Below are 23,528 nucleotides of genomic sequence, written 5' to 3' on the forward strand. Positions count from 1 at the left end.
ATGAGACTACACAGTAAATTCCAGGTCAGCCTGAGCTAGAGTGACATCAAAACAAAACAAAAAATACCAAACAAACAAAAGAAATGAATGAATGGTAGGCCAAGCTATACTCCCTAGTTTCCAACACAGTGATCATGCCCCATCCTTGGAAATTTAGAACTTCAGTCTGAATTTAACTTGGCCATTGCCTACTCAGCTAAGAACAAAGGATTTTATTTACTTATTTATTATTTGAAAGACAGAGAAAGAAAGAGGCAGATAGGGTGAGAGAGAGAATGGGCACACTATGACCTCTAGCCACTGCAAACGAACTCCAGATGCATGTGCAACCATGGCATTCTGGCTTACATGAGTACTAGGGAATTGAACCTGGGTCCTTAGGCTTCACAGGCAAATGCCTTAACTGCTAAGCCATCTCTCCAGCCCAAGAACAAGGGATTTTAAAGCCAACCAAATTGACATCATAATATGCATAATAACCTTAAACATGGATCTTGAATATGGCTGGATGAATCAGCAACCATCACCAGGAGCTGTGTGGAGGACCTTCTGGGTAGAAATATGCTATGAAATCAGCATATCTTCCATTACAACAGGCCTGTGGAGGACTTTGTGCTTGTTTTCATTTTAAAAAGTAGAGTTCAAACATTTAATTTTTAATAAGGTGCCAATGTTTACACAGTGTTACAATTAAAAAAAAAACACACATTGCTATGTGGTTGTTCCAATACCAAATGTGAATATATCTCATAAAAGTCACATATAGGCTCATTCCCAGCACACCTAGGATGGCAAATAAACAGTTATTACAGTGCTGGTGAAAATAAGATCTGGTTAATGTTTCCCAAGTCAGATTCATAGGCTGCCTTTCGTGTAAATCATGTCAAAGGTTAGAAGCTGAATCTGATAAAAATGCCTCCTGTTCCACATCTAAATGAAGGTACAATGTAGCAGTTACATGGCAAGTCTATAGCTTTCTTTTGTAAGCCTCTCTCATCTTCCCCTGCTCAAGATCCAATAATGAGTACTAAGCAGAATTTGCACATGTTGATAATTTAAGGTAATCCATTCTCAAACTATTCTCACATTTCCAGTTTCTGTGACATATTAGGGTTCAACATGTATCTGTTTACACATCTTTTTGGTAAGGTCTTTGGGAAGTGCTGAGCAGAGAACATTCAGACTGACTGATTGTAAGAAACAGTGAGTGCAGAACTCAAGATTTCCTTCTAGAGCATTTGTCTGTCCGTAAAAGCAATAAGAACATCTATATTCTCATGGGCTACATGGGGAAAAATGTCATTTTGGGGATAGCTTTTCTTTGGTTTCCTACCACCTATTTCCTTAGTAATTGGCAGGAAATTCAACAAATAGGTGATGTGACTCATTAGATAACTCTTTTTCCACTATGTGTTTCTAGATTCTTTTTAAGAATTTTTTTTAGAAAGAATCCAGAAAGTTCTATAAATGCCTAAATTCTTTGGTTTTGGAAAAGAGAAAAACAAACACTATTCTGAAAGATGTTTATTTCACCTCCATTTTCCAGTTCTATCAGATCACTACATTAAATGATGGAAGCTGTACACTGGGATACAGAAAATGCCATCAAAGTCCTTTATCTGTGTACTTTCACAAGAAAGAATGACAAAGAACAGGCAAGTATATTCCCCAGGGAGCTTGCAGGAGACCTTAGTCAATGGGCTTCCTGGAGGGCGGCCATTCACTGTGGCAATCCTCACAATAGCTCCCTATCCTTGACATTAGCCTGCCTATCTGAATAGGAGCAGATCAATTTGTAGTAGGAAAGAAGGCTGGCTTAGTTCAGTTATGCCACTTTTTCAACCATTTCTCTGTGTTCCTGGACATGTCTACGGTAAGCACTGGGGAGAAAGGTACAGTGTTCCAGTTCCTCCATAAGTAACTTTGTCCCAGAGTCACTTTATCCTTTAATTTTCCTCCACTGGATTAGAAAGCAGTTTTGTGGTTTCACTGACATTTGGCTATCTTTTCACTGTCTTACATTATTTTTGAAGCTACCTGCTTCACTAAAAGGGTCTTCTGAATAATAAGATGTCCTTCTATGACTAATGCTGCCTTTCCATTACAGGGCTGCTGAGAGAGAAGCCACCTGGGAATAAGAGGGGAACTATATGAAACAATCTTTCAGACTTAGAATTTATACTCCAGGACAATTCATCTTCACTTGAAATAGGATGTATTACTTAAAGATTGTGAATAAGATAGTGAATTTCACTCTTAGATCCAAACTCAAGTTCTCTACCATTATCTAGATATTTTCACATTGAAGTGGCTACTTGATATGACCTTGGAGGGGACTGATTAGTTATAGAAACAAATAAATGGAATTGTAGTTTTCCACAGTTGTCAGCATAATCCAACTTAGAATTTTTGGTTCTGGATAATATGTATTTCTTATAACTAGAAAATTCATAGAAATTTACATGCAACTAGGTTTTATTGAAAAAGAAGATTTTTCTTAGGACTTATAAATGGTGGATTCTGTTTGGGATTCTAGGTCAAATCTGAGACAAGGAATAGGAAGCTAAAATATTGGAAGAAAGTTTGGAAGAATTGTCAAGAATGAGGCGGGATGACACAAAAGACGGTGACAGAGATACAATGATGTAATTTAATATGGCAGATATATCCCCTTCCCAAGAACCAACCCCTTTCCATATTAAGACAATCTAAATTTTATTCAGAGAGTACTGTGCCTAGCTAATAGTGTTCCTTCCCAGATTCACATAGAACAAATGGGACTATGTGACAGAATTAAACTAATGTTTACATGCTGAGCAACTCTGGGAAAGCTCTGTTTTTCTGACATAGACATTGATTGTATCTTGTTACTCACCTTATCTTCCCTCTTCCCACATACCAAGCTGACATAATACCTAACAGTTCACAACCATCTTACAATCAGAAGCCAACAGCCAAAAAACAGAGGATAAAGGATGATGGAGAAGGAATACCTAGAGTTTGGAGAGTCCCAGGGTGACCATCTCCCAGGTTTCCTATTCAGTCTGTCAGTTGGGATTTCTGTTATATACACTCAAATGCACATGTGCTGGCTACATCAATACCCAATGACAATGAGATGACAAAGGGTGAGGATGATTCACAGAAAACGGAGAGACAAAGACAAAGTGACATAAACCTTATATACATCACAAAATAGACCTAAATGGTTAAATTCCTTCCTGCAGAAAAGACAGAAGTGCTGGCTCAATGAATTAAGTGTCATTAAGTTCAAATACAAAGATGCCCAATGATTAAATTAGCTGTATAAAATATAACCCTGTCCTTTCTATGCTGTGATTGCTAGTATGAAACTACACAGTTAGGCCTTAAAACTGGACATTTTGCATCCTACAGAGAAGAGAATGAAACAGATTTAGAATCAATTTAGTATTTCTCTTGTAATCCATTTGGAAGAGCTCCCACTGAGAACTCTTATGCCTCACCCTCATCATGGCTATATCTGAAAAGACCTGAGAGGAGAAATAAGTAGAAACATTGGGCTGCTGGTATCGACGCTTATACATGCTGCTTGGAAATTCAAACACACTACAGCAAACTGGAAACACACAGGCCACAATCCACAGAAAGTGCTACACTGATCAATATTTAAGAATGCACAAGCAATAATATAAATAAATGATGCAATCGGGATACCAATCAATGTGTGTGTTCCCTCAAAATAAATCTTTGTCCCCTTGCATGAGATGAAAGTCCACATAATACTACATGCTCCTATAGTTCTTCCTCTCATCCCAAGGGACTGGTCTTTCTTTCACAAAGAAATGGTTTCTTCATGTTCATCATGGCAGGCTCCTCTGATGCTGGCTCCAAAACCAGCAAAACAGCAGGCTGAGAACAAGAGCAAAAAAATGATATGGTCAGAAGCTGACCCACTGGGATATGCTTGCAGCTTCCACCATAGGCAACTCCATTTCCTTTCCTTTTCTGCTCCAGCAAAGGAAGTGCAGTGTCTTCTGTAGGACTCACTAGCATAGCAGCAAAATTTCAGGTACCATGAAATCAGGACACTGGCATGCTGATATGCCTTTTGTTGTTGTTGTTGTTTTTTGGGGGGCCCTCAAATCTTCACATATGCTCCAAAGTTACAAACATCAGCCTTGAGTGAAGGAGTTTATGTGAGTGAAGGAGCTCTATGTCCTTGGGTAAACCACATCGTGAAGGAGCTCTGTGTCCTTGGGTAAACCACATCGTTTACACCTTCCCACATGCCCCTGCAGCACTTAGTAAACTCATTAAGAAACACCACTTGGAACTCATAAGGGGTTATAGCTATAAAATGCCTACTTATTTATGGTTTTGCTTTTTAAAAAATTGTGTCTATCTTCCTCTCCTTTTAAACAAAGCTTTTGTTTCTGCTGTCCCCAGAACATGGTCTTTCATTTGGATCGTGTTATACAATTATTTCATTTAGAATGATATAGTCAGTGGTCTTCTCGAAATAATTGCCACCTTGTTGCTAATTAAACATGATGGATTCAGGGTCTTGGTTTGCCATCTGGGCCATGTGTCTCAGAACATCTTTTTTTGTGATGATCCCAAGAAGTCTCCTGGAGTGGAAACAAAAGACAGAAAAAATGTCAGCCTAGAAATACAGATTGGTCCCTGTCCCAAAGCTTTGGTGTCTTTTCCACATTGACGCTAAGGATAGGTGAAATTTCCCAGCTTCCCTTTGGTTGTGTGGGGTGAAGGTCGATAGGTGAAGGTGACAGAAGCCACTCCCAGATCTCCTTTACATCCTGTTATCCTTCTCTCCTCACATTGCAGCCAGGGACAGAGGAGCTGGAGAAGAACTCTCGCCTGGTTTTCTGAATGACTAGTGTGATGCGCAAGAAAAAGAAAAAAAGAACTTAAAAAAACTTTTTATGCTATGTATTCCAGGCTGTCCTCAAACTCTTGTTCTTCCTGCCTCGGTACCTTCCCAGTACTTGGACTATAGCTATGTGCCACAATGCATTTCTTCAAAAATAAACCTTTACTATTTCAAGCCATGAATATCATAGGCTTGTTTATTACACAAATAATAAACCTAAGATGATTGGCACACTGTCTTCAACTTTTAAAAGGGCTATGAAAACAATTGTTCAAAACTTGACCACACCAAAAGAAATTTCAAGTGGAGTGTATTTTAACAAATGAAGCCAGACACATTGGTACATGCTCATAATCTGAACATTCAGGATGCTAAGGCAGGAGTGTGTATTCAAGGACATTCTGGGTTCCATAGTGAGTTCTAAGCTAGCCTGGGCTATGGTGTAGGATCCTGTCTCAAAAGAAATAAAAAAAATATCTACTTTTAATTTTATCTTACTGGGTGGGTAAAGTATAACACTCACGTCTATTCATACATACAAATCACTGACGTTTCCAAAATTCCATTGCTTTCCAGATATAAAAGTAATGCCACTTGCTGGTGTCTCTTTTATAGTGCTAACTTCACATTGTACACCTCCAGGGAGCACTGCTCACAAACGCTGGAATGTAAACACTGCTCCCTGAATGATACAGTGCCCATTTGTTCAAGCATTCATGTCAGTCCTTGATTTATTATTTTATCAATTACTTAAATAAAAACCCATGGGATGGGCTGGAGAGATAGCTTAGTAGTTAAGCTGCTTGCCTGAGAAGCCTAAGGACCCAGGTTCAATTCCCCAGGACCCACCTAAGTCAGATGCACATGCATCTGGTGGCACATGCATGTATAGTTCGTTTGCAATGGCTAGAGGCCCTGACTTGCCCATTTTCACTTTCTCTCTATCTGCCTCTTTCACTGTCCCTCTCAAATAAAGAAAAGTTTAATTAAATACAAACCATAGTAGCAAATCATGCCTCCAACTGAAGGGAATAGTTCCACAGAAGAGGATATGCACAACTTCTTTGCAGAAAAGTTCCACTGCCACATATGTGTGCCACTGACTGCTGAGTCCATCTCTGTCCCACTGAAGAAAATGAGGCTGGCATATATTAATGCTCCTCTCACCTTTGGTTAAAGAAGCTTCTCTTTTCAGATGACACTGACCACTGGTGTTTAAAACTCCCCAAAATGCTTGGAAGTGACAGTGGAGTGTTCAGTACTAAATGAAACATTGCTATCACACTCTTCAAGGTTCAGGGAGCATTTCAGAAGAGATGGCTGTACGAATATAAGAGCCAAAGGAAGGGGAGGAGTGTTTGCAGTGCTGTCTTCCAGATAAGAAGTGCCCTTGATATTCATAACCTCACAGTGGGTGATACTACCTACACAAGCCCAGAATAATAGGAGGAAAAAAAATTGGTATCAAAATAGAAGAGAGGCTAGATAGAAAGAAGAAGGGGATCTCTTGTGGAGGGGAAAGGGAGGGTGGTAGGAGGGGATTATGCTAATGGTATATTGTCTATATTTATGGAAGTTGTCAATACAAAGTTTTTTAACTTATGAAAATTATATATATATATATATATATATATATATATATATATATATATATATATATATATATATAATTTGAGAGAGGAAGAGACACAGAGGGAGAGAGAGAAAGAGACAGACAAACAGAGAGAGAGAGAGAGAGAGAGAGAGAGAGAGAGAGAGAGAGAGAGAGAGAAAATGGGCACACCAGGACCTCCAGCCACTGCAAATGAATGCCAGGTGCCTGAGCCACCTTATGCATCTGGCTTACATGGGCCCTGGAGAGTCGAACTGGGATCCTTTGGCTTTGCAGGCAAATGTCTTAACTGCTATCCCATCTCTCTAGCCAGAAAGTTGTTTTTTGTTTGTTTTGTTTTGTTTGTTTGTTTGTTTTTAATTTTGCCTGTGGCTTGGACGCCAAGGGCCATTGCATTTATTCAATCAGAGGTAGCAGTTTTCTCAAGGGCACTATTACCTGGTACTTGGGCAATCACTATGTTGGATGGGAACATCAGTAAAGCCTCTGTGTCACTAGTGCTGCTGAGAGCCACAGCCAAGGCCAGATGCATGTCCGAGGCTTGTAGGCCCAAGAAAAGAAGAGTGCTTTTCTCTTGGGGTCAGGTATATTTTGTTTTCACTCTGGTATTAATTAATTTTCAAAGCAAACAAGGAGAGGCAGGTTTAGTGCTATGAGGGGCCACTATATAAAGCTAAGTGGAAATGTCCAGTGAGGACCCTCTACACTGAAGTAGCCAAAGACGCTCCATTTGGGCCCTAAGGGACACCCCACACTGCTCCAGCAAGGCTTCACATTGGGGCTCTTGACTTTGACATGAGTGACGACTGGGGCCAGAGCGTTCTTTGTGGGTTTGAGTTGTCCTGCACACTGCTGCCCTTCGATTGTAACAACTGAAATTTTTCCAGGTACCGCCAAGTTTCTGCTGTGGGTAGGGATCAAAATCATCCCTTATTGAGAGCATGGTCCAAACTTAAAGGTACCAACCTATATTCTAGGCATTGATGAGGATACCCTGAAATATCATGTGCCATTCCCACATGAGTTCTGCAATCTCAGTGAGCCCATCACAATAACAAAGGGTCACTATGCATTATCAGCCACACTGGGAGCTTTCAAAGAAGAGTGACTCTATATGTGAGGACTATATAATACACTGTGGAAATCCCATGACTTGGTCTTATAGTCTCAATACTTCATTGAACAGCTGTCTAATACTCTAAGACTACATCCCTGGACATGATTCCACATAGCTTCCAACTGCCACAAATCAGCTCCCCTATATCTTATTGAGAGACTATGATATGGAATACACTTAGTTACTCTGGAGTATGGATCAACTGGCAGGTTCTTCCACCAACAGCCTTTAATGGTCCCATCTTAGCATAGCTCCTAGGATCTGGTAGCCATTTGTGGCAAAATAAATGGGACACTTTAAAGGCTGCCAGATGGTACTGGCTCTGTAACAATTCCCTTCTGCCTTAAACAATGTGTTTTACCTCTGAGGGTCTCATATCTTCATGTGGAAAACAAAAAGAACCTAAATATTCATCACTTAATGAACTGCAAAAAGAAAATGTGGAGCTTCCATACTATGGAATATTGTTTAGATATTGAAATGTAGTAATAAATGCTACAATATAGATGACTCTTACCGATGTAATCCTAAGTGAAAGGAATCAATTACAAAAGGCCAGAGTCCATGATTCTATTTATATGAAGTGTTCAGATTAGACAAATCTATGAATATAGAAAGATTACTGTTAGACTGTTGATACAGGGAGGGTGGAATTGGGGGTGACTACTAATGGGAATATGATTTTTTAAGGGTAATGAAAACTGTTCTGGAAATAGAAAGGAGCATAGTTGGGCTGAAGAAGCAATGTGAACGCCTAGCATTCATGAATCCCTGGCTTGATCTTCACCACTGCATAAATCTGGCATGTAATCCCAACACTTGGGAGGTGGAGGCAGAAGAATTAGAAGTTTAAGATCATCCCTGGGTAATAGTGAGTTCAAAGCCATTCTATGATACATAGAAAGAAACAAAGAAAGGAGGGAAGGATGGAGGGAAGGAAGGAAGGAAAGAAAGAAAGAGAGAGAGAAAGGCAAGAAAGAAAGAGGAGGGAAGGGGAAAGGAGGAAAAGAAAGAAGGAAGAGAAGAAGGGAGGAGAGTGAGAGGGATGAAAGGAGAGAGGGAGTAGAGGATGGAAAACTGGGAGGACAGAAAGAAGGATTAAATTAAATATTAAGTGACCACATGACTGAGAAAACGCCACTTCTGGTTATCTGCCTAAAAAATAGTGTATGCCTGTCTAAAATTTGTCCATGAATCTTTTTTATAACAGCATTACTCATAATAGCCCCAAACCAGAAGCAAACTAAATATCCATCAATAGAACAACGAACAAACTGGTCTATTCATACAATAAAATACCATTCAGCCATAAACAGAATGAGGTACTGATATATATACCTCAAAACAGATGAATCTTGAACATACTACTCTGAGTGGAAGGAGCAGTCACAGAAGACCACATAGTATATGACAACCTTCATGTCTCATGTCCACACAGATGGAGAGCTTATTAGATGTTACCTAGGACTATTACAAGAGGTGACAGCTAAGGAATACAAGCTTTCTTTATAAAGCAATGGAAACGTTCTGAACTTGTGGTCCTGATAGAAACATGACCCATTTTCTACTAGAGCCACTGAATTATGCATTTTAAATAGGTGAATTGGAGGGTATGTGAATTATCTCAATAAAGCTGCAAAAGAAAAGGATGAGTAAAAATAAAGGTAGGGGCTCAGGGACTGTCAAAGTCCACTCAACATTCAGACGCTAAAATACAATGACTGGAAGAAAGGACAAAACAATGCTCTTGCGGATTCCGCTCAGAAGATTTGATTGAAAAGTGAAGGGCAATGGAACAGGAGATGGAAGTGAAAAAATAAACATACATACTTGCACATGTTGGATTTTTTAAAATATTCTTTCAAAAGGAAAAGTTATAAGGCCACAGCTTATACCTATAGTATGTCCCTAAGCAGGCCATGATCAGGAGCAAAATCACCTCAGGTATGAATGGGCAGGCCCACAGGGGCATAGCACTCACTGCTGTTCTTAGATGGTGGCAAAGGTTCCACATCAAATAATGTTCAATGAGTGCACAGTCCTTCAGCTTAGTCTGCCATCTATTTTTTTTTTTTTTTTTTTGAGGTAGTGTCTCGCTCTATCCCAGGCTGACCTGGAATTCACTATGGAGTCTCAGGGTGGCCTTGAACTCACGGCAATCCTCCTACCCCTGCCTCCCGAATGCTGGGATTAAAGGCGTGCACCACCACGCCCGGCCAGCTGTCTGTTTTTTACTGGAACACGCAGCTCATGCATAACCTCCTCCAGAACACCTGTCTGGAGTGACGCCACTTAACCTGAATTCTGCCCATGTTCTTTAGCAGATGATAAACTTCCAGGCATCTTTGTTTATACCACTAGGGACTATTGAACATGGGGCCTTATATGTGCTAGCAAATGCTCTCCCACTGAGCTCAATCCCAAACCCTCTAGATTGACTTTTGCTTTAGTGACAGGATCTTATTAAGTTGCCCAGGCTGCCAAAGCACTCTGTAGCCCAGAAAGCCTTAAACTTGAAATTCTCCTGTCTTAGCCTTCTGAGTAACTGGGATGACAGGCCTGAACCATTGGGTACAAAAGACTTTTTAAAATTTATGTATTTTTTCTCAATTTTTATTAACATTTTCCACGATTGTAAAAAAAAATAATCCCATGGTAATACCCTCCCTCCCCCCACTTTCCTCTTTGAAATTCCATTCTCCATCATATCCCCTCCCCATCTCAATCAGTCTTTCTTTATTTTAATGTCATGATCTTTTCCTCCTCTTATGATGGTCTTGTGTAGGTAGTGTTAGGCACGGTGAGGTCATGGATATGCAAGCCATTTTGTGTCTGGAGGAGCATGTTGTATTTTTACATTTTATTTTCAAGGAGAGAGAGAGAGATAAAAGAGAGAGGGGAGAATGGCCACACCAAAGCCTCCAGCCACTACAAAAGAACTCCAGATGCATGCACCACTTTGTGTATCTGGCTTTACACGACTACTGGGAAATCAAACCTAGGCTGTCAGGCTTTGCATGTAGGTGCCTTAACTGCTGAGCCATTTCTTCAGCCCCATAAGCCTTTATTTAAACACTTTATTTTCCTGGTGCTAGAGATGGAATCAAAGACTGTGCATATTAGCTCAGTGCTCTATCATTGAGCTACAATCCCAAGCCACTTTTGTAAAAACCCCTTTTAACCTTCTCTAGTTCCCAGCCAAAATGGCTGCTCAGCAAAATGTTGATTATGTCAACATCTCTTTGGGGGAAAATATGACCACTACTGTTTGCAAAGGAATGAAAACTCTACTAAAACATGCATGTGCATGCACTCACACACACACAACCTTCCTGTATCTATACAACCGTGGTTTTGCTTCCTTATCTTTATCCTAGAGACAGAATCAAAAGATCTGGGATAGCCAAATATGATGACATGGGCCGATAGTCTGCAGGGAGGATGAAGCAGGATGATCAGTAAAGACCAGTTCTGGGCCAATGTAGTGAGACCAGTTCCATTTGCCCACCATCTACCCCAAATCTGTCATTTACAGTTCTGCAAACCTCTTCTTAAGTCATGCAAGTTTAAATTCCAAATGTTAGCTTGTTTATAATAGTACTAAGGAAATATTAATTCAAGAGATGTCTTGGGTTTGAGCCTCAATGGTGACCTAGCCTGGGAAGTAATCCTCACAAAAGAAGAAAGCTCAATGCCAACCCAAAAGGAGGCAACATCAAATCCAGCAGGATTTGTGAGTGGTGTAAAATGTCCTATTTGATACAAATCAAGGATTTGAACTTCCAGTCTCTTTGGGTAGCAGTTCAAGCAAATTATTGAATTACAACTGGCTATATCTATGACCAAGACTTGAGCAGCTGAGCTCTCCTGAGAATCAACACTGTCCAGGCCCCTGTGGACCACCTATAACAAGGACAGAAGAAATCTAAAACCATCTCCCCTGTTTTTATGCTTTTTCCTTTCTAGAACCTTTATACATAAAAATATCATCCAAATGCATTACCTAATCCATGGAGGCTTCTTGGACATGTGCATTTGGGGGACGAAGAGTCTCTGATTCCCAGTCTGGTTTTGCCAATACCCTGGGCCCCAGGCTCTGAGACACTCTGCAGATGAACCAGGTTAAGAGATAGGCCCAGGCTCTCAGCCATCAGAGCAGAGAAGGCATATGGGAGAGAATGCATCGAAACCACACGCTGGCTTAAGCTTGGCCTGCCTGGCTGAAAGCCCAAGGAAAGAAAGATGAAAGGCCCCACAAATAAGGATCCCTTGCCAGCACTAACGTATCAGCATCTGTGTTTGTTTAAAATATGTAGAGCCAGAGAGAGGGAGAGTTTGTTTTCTCACAGAACATTCGGAGCCAATTTCGGCACCCAGATCTTCACAGGAAAACCTCATGGGGCTCCATGAGGTGTGAGTGGGCATTAAGGGCAGAATTTCCTGCCTGAACTGGAAATTCCAGTGATAACTGACATTGAATTGTTGTTTTAGAGAAAAGGAGAAATTGCTATACATTTGAGATAGCATGGGTCATCACAGTGGTATTTATGTGGAACACTTTAAACCCAAATGCAAAAATTCATTTATATGGTTCTCCAAGTGGGAACCCCAGACCAGCTGCCTTATGGTGGGGGAGGGTTGTTAAAATGTACATTCTTAGGTTTTACCCCAAATAGCAGGATCCAGCACCTCTGTTGGGGGAGGCATAAAAGTGAATTTCACCTGCATGGGAATCCTGAGGGGCATTTTGATATATACACTGAAACCACAAAGCTCATTTAAAATATAGTTATGGGTTAGGGTTGTCACTCAGTTGATAAAGTGCTTGTCTACCAGGCATCAGGCCCTCCATCTCAGGCCCCATGTAAACATGCTTTTGATTCCAGCACTCAGGAAGTGGAGGCAGGAGGATCAAGAGTTCAAGGTCATCACAGTGAGTTTGAGGGTTTGCAGTCAGAACCAAGTAGGACCTTGTCCTACCCATTACAAATTCTGCAGGTAAATGCACTTGTTGAACCCTTGTTACCAGTCCAGCTGGAATGAAATCAACTGAATAGAAGTGATTATTGAATTAGACATGACATCCAAACCAGAGGCATTCAATTATGACACTAGTGTGACATTTTTATCAAGGCTTTGTTGTTGTAGGAGCAATAGTGTGTATCATAGTCTTTAGCAGTATCCTTGGTGTCTATCCACTATACAACAGTAACACCTCTCCCTCCAGTTGCAGCATCTCAAATTGCCCTTAGATCTCAGGGGACAAAGTACCCCCTGTTGAGAACTGTTAGATTAGAATGTGTTGGCTCTAGAAATGTAAAGTATGTTGGAAAGTTCAGCCTGTGGGTTCTACAAAGGCCTAACCTACTGTGATGGTTTGAAAGCATAGCTCCATACACTCAGGCATTTTCTTTCTTTTCTTTTGTGATGTACGGTCTCACTGTAGCCCAGGCTGACCTGGAATTCACTATGTAGTCTCAGGATGGCCTTGAACTCATGGTGATCTTCCTACCTCTGCCTCCCGAGTGCTGGGATAAAAGGCGTGCACCACCACGCCTGGCTTGGGCATTTTCTTTAATAAGATTAAGCTGGCAAATTGAGTGGGGTCTTACTGGAGAAGAGGTATGTCACTGCGAACAGACCTAGAAGTCTAGTCCTAAGATGTGTAAAGAGTAATTTGAGTTCTGGCTGTTGTTTTTGTTGGCTGTTCAGTGATGTCTTTGTGCTTGGATCTATGGAAGTGAGCCAGCTTCTTATGCCACTGATGGTGTTTCCCTGGATTCTGTAAGCCTAAAATAAACCCCTTTTTCCCAGAAGCTGTTTCTGGTTGGGTGTTTGTTTAGCAATGTGAAAGTAATTGCAATAACTATGTTGAGTGCCAACGCTATAGAACACTCCCTTGTCACCAGCCTCCAGCCTAGAAGGATGACCTAGGTTTCTGGCAACCTGCTTGAGTCCAACCCTCTCCATTCAAGCTTTTGAGGCTGTTGAACTTGGGGCACAACTCTGAGACCAAAGAATGGTTTTCAATAGAAACACACCTTGTGCACAGTCATGGTCCTTTAATCTTTGTGTTGCTATTTTCTTGGTCTATGACATCCTAAAGCAAAATTTTAGAGATGACACCATGAGGCTATCAAATGCCCCAATTTCCCAGTACTGTTCATGGGACAAATGTGTGTTTTAAACAGGTTGACATATTAGAGAACAGTGTGATGATAGTATGAGTATTGCATTTGCTTTGCATTGATTTCGTTCCTGAGAAAGAAGGGAACACAGAAAGTTGCACACAAGTGAGCTCAGAAAAGTGCACACACACACACTTGTGCACACATACACATCCCTTACCCACCCATGTGTGGTCTCAGCTCACTCATGAGTTAAGACTCATATTCAAGCAGCCTCCTGTGAGGAATTATCTTCACCTCCTTCTACCCCTTCACAGTAAGTAACTCACAAACTGTAGCCCTTCAGATGCCTACTCCACAGTCAACTTCAGGACTTTTCAAGGAAAAGTGACCTTTACTATCATATTCATGTATGTCTTAACCATGAACTCATGTAAAATGTATAAACCTACTGTGATTATTAGGTTCCCATCTGTGTGTGTCTCTCTCTCCCTTCTTTTTGCTTTTACTTCAAGGCAGCAACTCACACTATCCCAGTCTAACCTTGAACTTACTCTGTAGTCCCAGGCTGGCCTCAAACTCATCATGATTCTCCTACCTCTGCCTCCTGAGTATTGGGATTAAAGTTGTGTGTCACTGTATCCAACTCTCCCATCTCTTTTTAAAATGTATCAGTGATGAAATTTTTGAGAATTGTGCATTTAAGGCCATTTCCCATAAGTCTTATTATTTTATTTCTGCTTTTTGTGTAACAATGTGATTTTGAGGAGCGCATAAGACATGTTATAGCAGAATTGGCTGTACTTTCTCCTTAAGCCTAGTGGGGAAAAAAGCAAAAAGCCCCTCTTCTCTAGCTCCTCACCTTTGACTGTACCTTCAGCCTGAGCCCAGACTTCAAGATAGCCTAGAAGCCTCCCAGGCTATACTGATCGCTGCCTTTGCTGGAAGTTCCAAAGCTTCCTTCTTGATACATTCACCGTGACTTATTAACATCCTCAGTCAAGAGATGGTACACTCCATGTATATTGTTGGGCCTATATTTAGAACACTTAGGAAAGACACCATGTGTTCCGTCATCTTTTTCTCTCAAGTCTAGCCATAGCACACATTCTTTCCACCCTTGCCTGGCTACTCACCCACTCCGGGTCACTAAGCACTGTCGGAGACCCAGTTTCCGGAAGATGTCTACCACCGTCTCCATGGGGGTGTGATCCGTGACTGTGAAAGGGCTCAGGTTCAGGATGCGCCGGAGCTTCAGCGGGTGTGGGCTGTTGGCTGGTAGCTCAGGGGGCTCCTCCGTGAAGTACATGATGGAATTGCTCACAATGCCCTCCTGCCTCTGTCTGGCATTTTCTAGAATGGGAGGGAATGGGATCATTTAACTGCACAAAAGTCCTTCACTTGGTTAGCCCCCATTTGCCCTCACATGCCATCCCAGAATCCCACAGAAGAAAAGTTCAGAGGGCAAATGACACCATTATAATAAGGGCTTCAGGCAAACATCTGTGAAACTGGCATCTCTCTTAAATGGTGTGTGATGCCCTCCTGCTGTGACCAGAATGTTCACTGCCAACATCTTAAAATATGGGCCCAACCAACACGACTCCTTTGAAGGTGTTCACTACTTCCCCTGGACTCCAGAGCATGCCAAACCACCCAGGGTCCGGGATCCTTTGCATTTCACTCCTTCACCTCATAACAGGCTGAAGTTTGTGGTGACAAGAAACCTCATTTAGCTGCTCAGTGACCTTAATATATTGTTTTTTTACAAACGAGCTTACAACTGGTCTAAATGGCATTATAAATCCTAGAGGAATAAGAAACCAATAAGACCAACTCAGGCTCGAAGCCCAGAAATGCAGCTCAGCTCAGGCCCCAAATATGACCCTTGGGACCAAAGAAACAACCCCAGAAAAGCTGCATCCCTCCACTCTTTGGATCTCCTCTCTTAAAAATGGGCCATTTCATAGATTTCTCAAAGAAAGATAGTAAAATTGTTATGGCAGCAATTAGTCTATTTCTGTCTGTAGGCAAAACCATGTGAAGCTGAAGAAAAGTAGGGTAACAGGAACTCATTAGAAATACAGCTTAATGCGGTGCTAGAAACCCAGGCTATTTTAAGTCACACATGAAATAAATCCATCAGTCTCAAGATATTTCTCCAAGGCGATTTTCCTTCTGTTGGAATTTTAATCTTTCTTTTGGTTCATGGGAAAAGGTTCGGAAAAATGTACAGCAGGACCTGCCTTAAAATGAATCCTGGTTTCTATAATACAGTTCTTGCCTTCTGAAAGACTACTATTCACCTATATTGTTCTTTGAAAAAAATAAAATTCTAAATGCCTCCTCTAAGGCCATTTAGTGCAATCAAGTTCTCTAATGGAAAACTGGCAACATTTGGGGTCAGGCTGAGTATGAAAGGGGGGCTCTGTTGCAAAGAGAAATGGAGGGCCTGTTGGGCAAATGTCTGCACATTATATGGGTCAGGTTAAATCTAGTTACATCAAATGGGATGTGCTTCAATCACAAATATCATACAGAGATATACATATTTTTAATTGTAGACATACATATATTTTTTTTTAATTTTTAACTGTGAGCAACACACTGGATGCTTCTCTTTTAATCCAAGATTGTTCTGTCCATACACACTGGGGCATGGAGGCCACAGTCAGCACATACTTATTTGCTCATTTCTACAAACTTTATCCTCTTAAGGTCCCACATTGCAGGTTTTCCATCCATTTCTACAATCAGGTTGAGCATCGGGACTGGATCAAGCCACAACCCAATCAAGAACTGATGGCTTGGGCTTGCCAAACCTCTTAAAAACCATCTACTCCAGGTGCTGAAATGAACAGCAAGCTCATATTTCCTCTGGATCTACTTGACTGGGTTAGAAGTCCTGATTCTAACAGCTACTCAAGAATTTCTTGCTGACCAGTATACTGCCAGTGCCACGACCAGGCCTAACCCACAAGAGACACAAAAGATATTTGCAACATGCATGCATGCATGGATGAGAAGGTCTACTAAATGTCAGTGTCCCTACTGCTGCTTGTCACAAAGAACATTGCCTACATCATGCAGGAGGCATTAGGCAGATCACAGACATCAGCTAGAGATCTGAGTAGTGTCCCTTGGTGCTCCCCATGACAACTTCTGCTGTTCTCTTCAGGACCGTTAAACTGGGTAATTTTCAAACTGGATTATAAAGACTTACGTTAAGATTTTGAACAGGGGTTGGAGAGATAGCTTAGCAGTTAAGCGCTTGCCTGTGAAGCCTAAGGACCCTGGTTCAAGGCTCGATTCTCCAGGACCCATGTTAGCCAGATGCACAAGGGGGCGCATGTGTCTGGAGTTCATTTGCAGTGGCTGGAGGAACTGCGCCCATTCTCTCTCCCTCTCTCTCTCTTTCTCTCTCTCTCCTTCTTTCTCTCCTTGTCTGTCCGTCCCTCTCAAATACATAAATAAAAATAAACAAAACAATTGTTAAAAAAAAAGATTTTGAACAGGCCAAAATCTAGAGAACTGAAGCAAAACCAAAGAATTCTTTGCTATTCCCAGTTTATACCAGAAATTTCTATTGGTCACTAGAGGACCTGCATCAAATCCATAACATGTCAGAGATTAGAGAACAGTGGCTGTGTACTAACATCTCTGGACCCCAGCTCGTAGGAGAATAATGGCACAAAACATTTCCAATGTGAAGGGATAAGCCAACTCCTCAACCAGGGTGAGCCCATGCTACAAAAGAATTGACTCACAAGCCCTCAAGAACTCTTAGGAGCTTATGCTAGAAAACAAAACAAAACAAAACAAAACAAAATAATACAGGACTGGAGAGACTGCTTAGTGGTTAAAGTACTTGTCTGCAAAGCCAAAGGAGCCAGGATTGATTCCCCAGGATCCACAGAAGCCAGATGTACAAGGTGGAACATGCATCTGGAGTTCGTTTGCAGGGCCAGAGATCTTGGTGTGTCCATCCTCTCTCTATATCTGCTTCTTTCTCCCAAATAATTAAATTGAATTATTCAAAAAATATAGCCTTACAAAAATGTTTTAAAGACTCAAAGGGCATGAAAAGAATATACTGAGCCGGGTGTGGTGGTGCATGCCTTTAATCCCAGCACTCGGGAGGCAGAGGTAGGAGAATCGCCGTGAGTTCAAGGCCACCCTGAGACTAATTAATTAATTAATTCCAGGTCAGCCTGGACCAGAGTGAGACCCTACCTCGAAAAACCAAAAAAAAAAAAAAAAAAATACTGAATACTAACCATGATGGCCTTCTGTAGTGGTGAGAATGTAAGAGTGACTTTTTGATTTTTTTCAATTGGCTTCTGACTTTTTTCAATATTGTACAAATATGTATTACTTTAAATATGTAACTAAAACTTCATTTTTGAATGTTTGAAGGCATAAGCAGTTAAATTTTTTTTTATTTGTTTATTTGAGAGAAAGAGGCAGAGAGAGCACAAGTGAGCGAGTGGCCTCCAGCCGCTGCAGACGAACTCCAGATGCATGCACCCCCTTGTGCATCTGGCTTACGTGGGGCCTGGAGAATCGAACTGGGATCCTTTGGCTTTCCAGTCAAAAAGACTTAACCTCTAAGCTATCTCTCCAGCCCCAGTTAAATATTTTTAATGCAGAGTGTTCTATTTTGATAGAAGTAGTCTCAGTGGACACAGCTCCTTAAAAATGGTGAGCATTTTATGAGTACCTGTGAAGGTTATTCAACTTCACATGCCAGATGCAAAGAGAGTAATTAATACAATGTTAATGAGATTATTTTCATATACTATGGTATGTTTAAGGGCTTTAAGAGATTGAAAATAACTAAACATCCAGCTACTAAGTAGTTTTAGAGCAAAGATTCTTAAATGAGGCATTTGGTAATGTCTGGAGACACTTTTGGTCTGGAGACACAACTGGGAAGGATTCTAACAGGCAGCAAATATGCTGTTAAACAATGCACAGCACAGTCCCCACTGAAGAGAATGATCCATCTCCAAACACAAATAGTATTAAGGTTAAGAATATTAGAGTAATTATTTTCAGGAAACTAATACTCTATCATCCTGTTCATTGAAATTGCTTCCATAGGACAGATATAAATAAGGAGAAATGTTAAAGTGGGAAACTGGAAGCAATCACTCAGTCAGTGGTAAAAACCAACATGATAGGACTTAGAAAGGAAACACTACATAGAAGAAAAAAGAACACTATTTTATAAGTTATTATTGCCAAGAACGGTGGCACACAACTTTAATCCCAGCACTCAGGAGACTGAGGTAGGATTGCTATGAGTTTGAGGCCAGCCTGAGCTAGAGTGAGACTCTGCCTCAAAAATAGTGACAATAATAATAAATATTGTCTCCTCAGGCACAGAGATGTCATACATCTAGATCTCCATATACTTAAATATTCTCAGCAGAATGTAATTGGCATCACTATTCCTCAAGCCCCATTCCAATAATTAACAATCCCTCCAGACCTCTTTATCCCTACAGAGCTCATCTGGCAGATATGATACCTAGCTTCCTGTTCAGTCCTCAATGTAGATTCCTTTATGCAAGCAAGCATCTTCCACATGCTACAGAGTCATTAGTAAGTCATCTACCAGACCAAAAAAAAAAAAAAGAAAGAAAGAAAGAAATTGAGAGCTCCTTTAACTCTTCCTCATGGCTCTAACTTTCCATCCCTTTAATCATCTTTGTGGTTTCCCACTTAGTCCACTTGGAACCCTTAGTTACTTAATTTCAGAAACCTAGACTAGAAGAGCCCAAGCCTGCTGAATACAGAAGGAGCCTCCTGTTTGCAAAGAGTAAGACCAGGTAAAAGTCCATATGTCTATAATCTAAACAAGAGTCACCTAAGGCCCAAGAGGCTAGTAATCTTTGATGGTTGAGAGGGCTGCCTTGCCCAGATGGTACTAACTAGCAGTCTCTAACAAAGACAATGGCTATGCTCTCACATTCTAGAGATGGGTTGTAACTAACAAAACAGAATGACATCTACATATGAATATGTCAAGATGAAATTTATTACTTTGTATGTGGAACATAAAAAATAGTAAAGCAAATTTCTGGAAAAGAATACAAAACATTTTAAGCTCCATGTGAGCTTAGCACATGACATGTACAAAAGTCCTTATTTCTCTCATTTACCATTCTTTTATCATAACTATTTTAGATCAATTCTGCAAGAACCTCTGCTTCTAATTCTCTTAAAAGTGAACTTGGCATTGAACAGTTTTTAGCTAAATGCTTAATGTCCTAATTCTGCATGCATACATGGGCCTGTAATTCCTCAAATACACATCATGAATTCTCCACCACAATACAGTGACTATTCTATTTCCATGGCTCAGGAAAATAGCTTGTCTGATTCCTCGCAGCAAAACACCCCCACATAAGTAGCAACTTCTGCACTGTTATGGGCCTGACTGAAAGCACTGAAGTATGATTTACGCTGCATGGTGCCTCTTCAGACATTCCAAACAGAGCTTCTGAGAGTAAGCGTGCAAGCAAAGCTGAAATTTCTTATCCAACTGGTTGATGCCAATTACTGCTTTACACTTGATTATAGTAATGGATTTCAGGTAATTAGTAAGCTGGCTCTTAGCAGGTGTGCCTGGAGTGACACAATGGGAAATGGATTCTATGACATTTGTTACTTTACTTTCTAATTTCCACCTTTGCTTAAAAGATTTTAGGGACTGACTAAATCTTAAAGGTTACTGATTACATTATTTTAAAACAATCCCAACCCTATTTAAACAACTTTTAAAAGATTTAATTTTAAACATTATACATATATAATATTATATATTATTTATGTATTTACTTATTGGAGAGACAGAGAGAAAGAAACAATTAGAAAAAGAGTGAGTGAGTATGGGCACACCAGGGCCTCCTGCCACTGCAAATGAACTCCAGATGTAGCACCACTTGGCACATCTGGCTTTATGTCAGTACTGGGGACGTGAACCTGGGCCATCAGGTTTTGCAAGCAAGTGCCTTTAATCACTGAGCCATTTCTCTCACCCCTAAAGATCTCATTTTTAATAAGGCAACATGTACCCCTAAAGGCATGTACCTTTTCCCCAACAGGACCAGTAATAAAGAGACATCTCTGAGCACCCACACAACAACGTGTCCTGATGCCTAAAATATAAGATCAATCTTTCCTTTGAAGTTAAACATGAAAATTAGAGAGTAACACTTTTCTAAACTAATTTCTGCAAAGCCTTGATAGAAGGTACTTGAAATATATTTAAAGCTATTTATCATGATGAAGAGGTTTGAGAAATGGAAGAGAAATGCCTGAGAAATATAAACTAAGGGCCAGAGGATGAAACAGTGGTCTGGTGACTGAGAGTTCAGAGTGGGAAAATCATGCAGTCACAAAGGGAAAAGAAGGCCCCTGCATCACCCGCAGGGATACCCTGTAAGATAAGACAGAGTATCACTGTCCCTTGTGTGTGATTTGTGCCATGGAACCATCTCTCATGCAATGTAGAGATGTTGTACAGATTATGAAGCAAGACTGCCACTCCTGTTGTCCACAGGACTCTATTCCTATGAGACTCATTGCTTCTCCTCTGATGCCTGCTCCACAGCTCTTACCCACTTCCCTTCCATTATAGCCATCCATGGCTTCTCAAAACAGCCTGTCTTGGGGGCATCCTACCTAAACATCTTCCCTTTCTCTGCTACTCCAACTCAATAGCCTGCCCCTCAAGGTGGCTGATTTTAGTTCAAACAGTAGGAGAACATAATCACAAGGAATGAATTTCTAGTGAGGTTTCTTGGTAACCCATATGGCCCCCTAACTAATAGAACGTGACAAAACATCAAATAGTGAAGCAAAGACTTGTGCAGAGCTTAGTGAATTCCCCACTTAAACGGGCTGATTAACCTGCCTGCAAGTCTGTCTCTGAGACAAGCTTTGCCAGGTCAACTCAGTTCTTACAGCATTCCTTCCTTTCAGGTTCATCCAACATCTTCCCCCACCAAAATAAAAAAAAAAAAAATCAGTAACAGCAGCAGCAGTATACGTCTTAGCACCGGTGGGGCTCTAGTAGCTGCCTGCACCCATGGTAGTCACTTTCCAGCTTAGTTCCTCACAGTGTGACTTCGGGACCAGCAGCAGCAGTATGAATAGGGAGCTCAGGAGTATTTTACATGGACCCCAGCTGACAGAGCTGCATTAAAGCTTGATAAGCCTTTGGCTTAAGGAACACTCTCTAATCTTCCTGTCTTCAACTCTCTGGCAATTTCATACCAGCATACACCACCACAATGTGCAACAGGAGAGCTTTGGAATGTTCTCCGCCAGATACAAAATGGCTGTTTCATCCATGACTTCACAGTGATTATGAATGCCTACACGAGAGCTGCATAATATTGGGCCCATCAACATGTAGTCATGTATGATGGCGGAGGACAAAAAAAATGGCATCATTATAGAAAAGGAACTAGTTGAGAAGAAGAGATTCAATAGAAAGGGGAGTGGAAAGGGGGACAAAAGAAAAGAATGGGGGGGTTATGATGAAAATACATAATGTGGGCTGGAGGGTTAGCTTATGAGTTAAGGTGCTCACCTACAAAGTCAAAGGACCCACGTAAATCAGATGGACAAGGTGGCACATGCTTCTGGAAATCGTTTGCAACAGCTGGCGGCCCTGGCATGCACATTCTCTCTCTCTCTCTCTCTCTCCCTCTCTCTCTCAAATAAATAAAATAAAAATTAAAAAAACATATAATGTTTATGTGTGCAAAATGTCAATAAAAAGTTTTGAAAAAGAAAATTTTCTGCTACCTTTATGTTGATCCTAGGGGAACAAGAGTTATCATTAGTCTCTTAGGAAAAATAAGCCTCCTTGTTTTTACTCACTTATAGCCAATATCAGTTCACGCCTCTGGGCAAACCCAATGAGGCGCTCAGAGTCCCTGGAGACCACCACTGGGAAGCCATTGTAATCTGTCTCCTTGATGAGAGTCTCCACATCCTCCACGGTCATGCTGTCCTGAGTGAGCACTGACAATGGTGGCTCTCCCCGCCGGGGCCTCATCACATCAGTGGCCAGGGTACGGTGGGTGAATTCATCCTTCACATCAAGAAATGGGTAGCCATTCAGGTGGATGTGGGCCTCATAGATACCTTCTTTCCCGAAGGCATCAGCCACCCACTTGCTAGTGACGGCTGCTGCCATCAGGGGTACGATGTACTCCAGACCTCCAGTCAACTCAAACATGATGACTACTAGTGACACTGTCATTCTGGTCACTCCACCTGCAATGGAAGATTCCAAAGCTCAAACACAAACCGTTCTGAAGTCACAACTTATTTAAACCAGTAGGCTAACCAGCCACAAATACAGCTCAACCAGAGCCCTCTAACAAGAACCTTAGATCTCCTCTTACTTGTTTGAAGAGTTAGCTCTACATGTTGCTCAGGCATAGGTCCTGTGCAATCCAGCCAAATACCAGGGAGCTCTGCTCCAATGAGAAACCCTGGGTTACCTGCTCACCCAGGCCACATGCGTGCTTTTTTTGGCAAATGGATCCTGCCTGGGTTATCCAGGTTCTGACTAAGGAAACAATCCTATAAGTTAAAAAAATTGTAGAGATTCTTAAGAATGTTAAATTGGACAGTAGCCCAGCTTTGCAGCCCTTACTATTCAAAACTCCTAATTCAATAAGCTTAAACCAGAGTTTCTTTACTTCAATATTTAGGATATTTAGAGCTGGGTCATTTTTGCTATTAGGGCTGTCCTGTGCACTATGGCAATTG

At 41.1% G+C, this 23,528-nt stretch overlaps 1 protein-coding gene across 2 annotated transcripts in view; it reads right to left on the minus strand.

Annotated features, from left to right (window-relative positions):
* Window positions 1–1,509: 1,509 nt before the first annotated feature.
* Window positions 1,510–23,528, minus strand: part of Clcn4 (chloride voltage-gated channel 4) — an 82,854-nt gene continuing 60,835 nt past the window's right edge. Inside the window, exons 11-14 of one of the 2 annotated variants that reach the window (XM_045140029.1) lie at window positions 22,629–23,027; window positions 14,867–15,083; window positions 5,872–5,999; window positions 1,510–4,610 (exon numbers count right to left, since the gene is read on the minus strand). In XM_045140029.1, the coding sequence (XP_044995964.1) occupies window positions 4,573–4,610; window positions 5,872–5,999; window positions 14,867–15,083; window positions 22,629–23,027 (782 nt within the window). In that variant the 3' untranslated portion in view covers window positions 1,510–4,572. The remainder of the gene's footprint in view (window positions 4,611–5,871; window positions 6,000–14,866; window positions 15,084–22,628; window positions 23,028–23,528) is intronic. The other variant, XM_004663694.3, reaches the window with a different exon arrangement.

The sequence above is a fragment of the Jaculus jaculus genome, chromosome X, assembly GCF_020740685.1.
Source record: "Jaculus jaculus isolate mJacJac1 chromosome X, mJacJac1.mat.Y.cur, whole genome shotgun sequence".
Classification (NCBI taxonomy): domain Eukaryota; kingdom Metazoa; phylum Chordata; class Mammalia; order Rodentia; family Dipodidae; genus Jaculus; species Jaculus jaculus.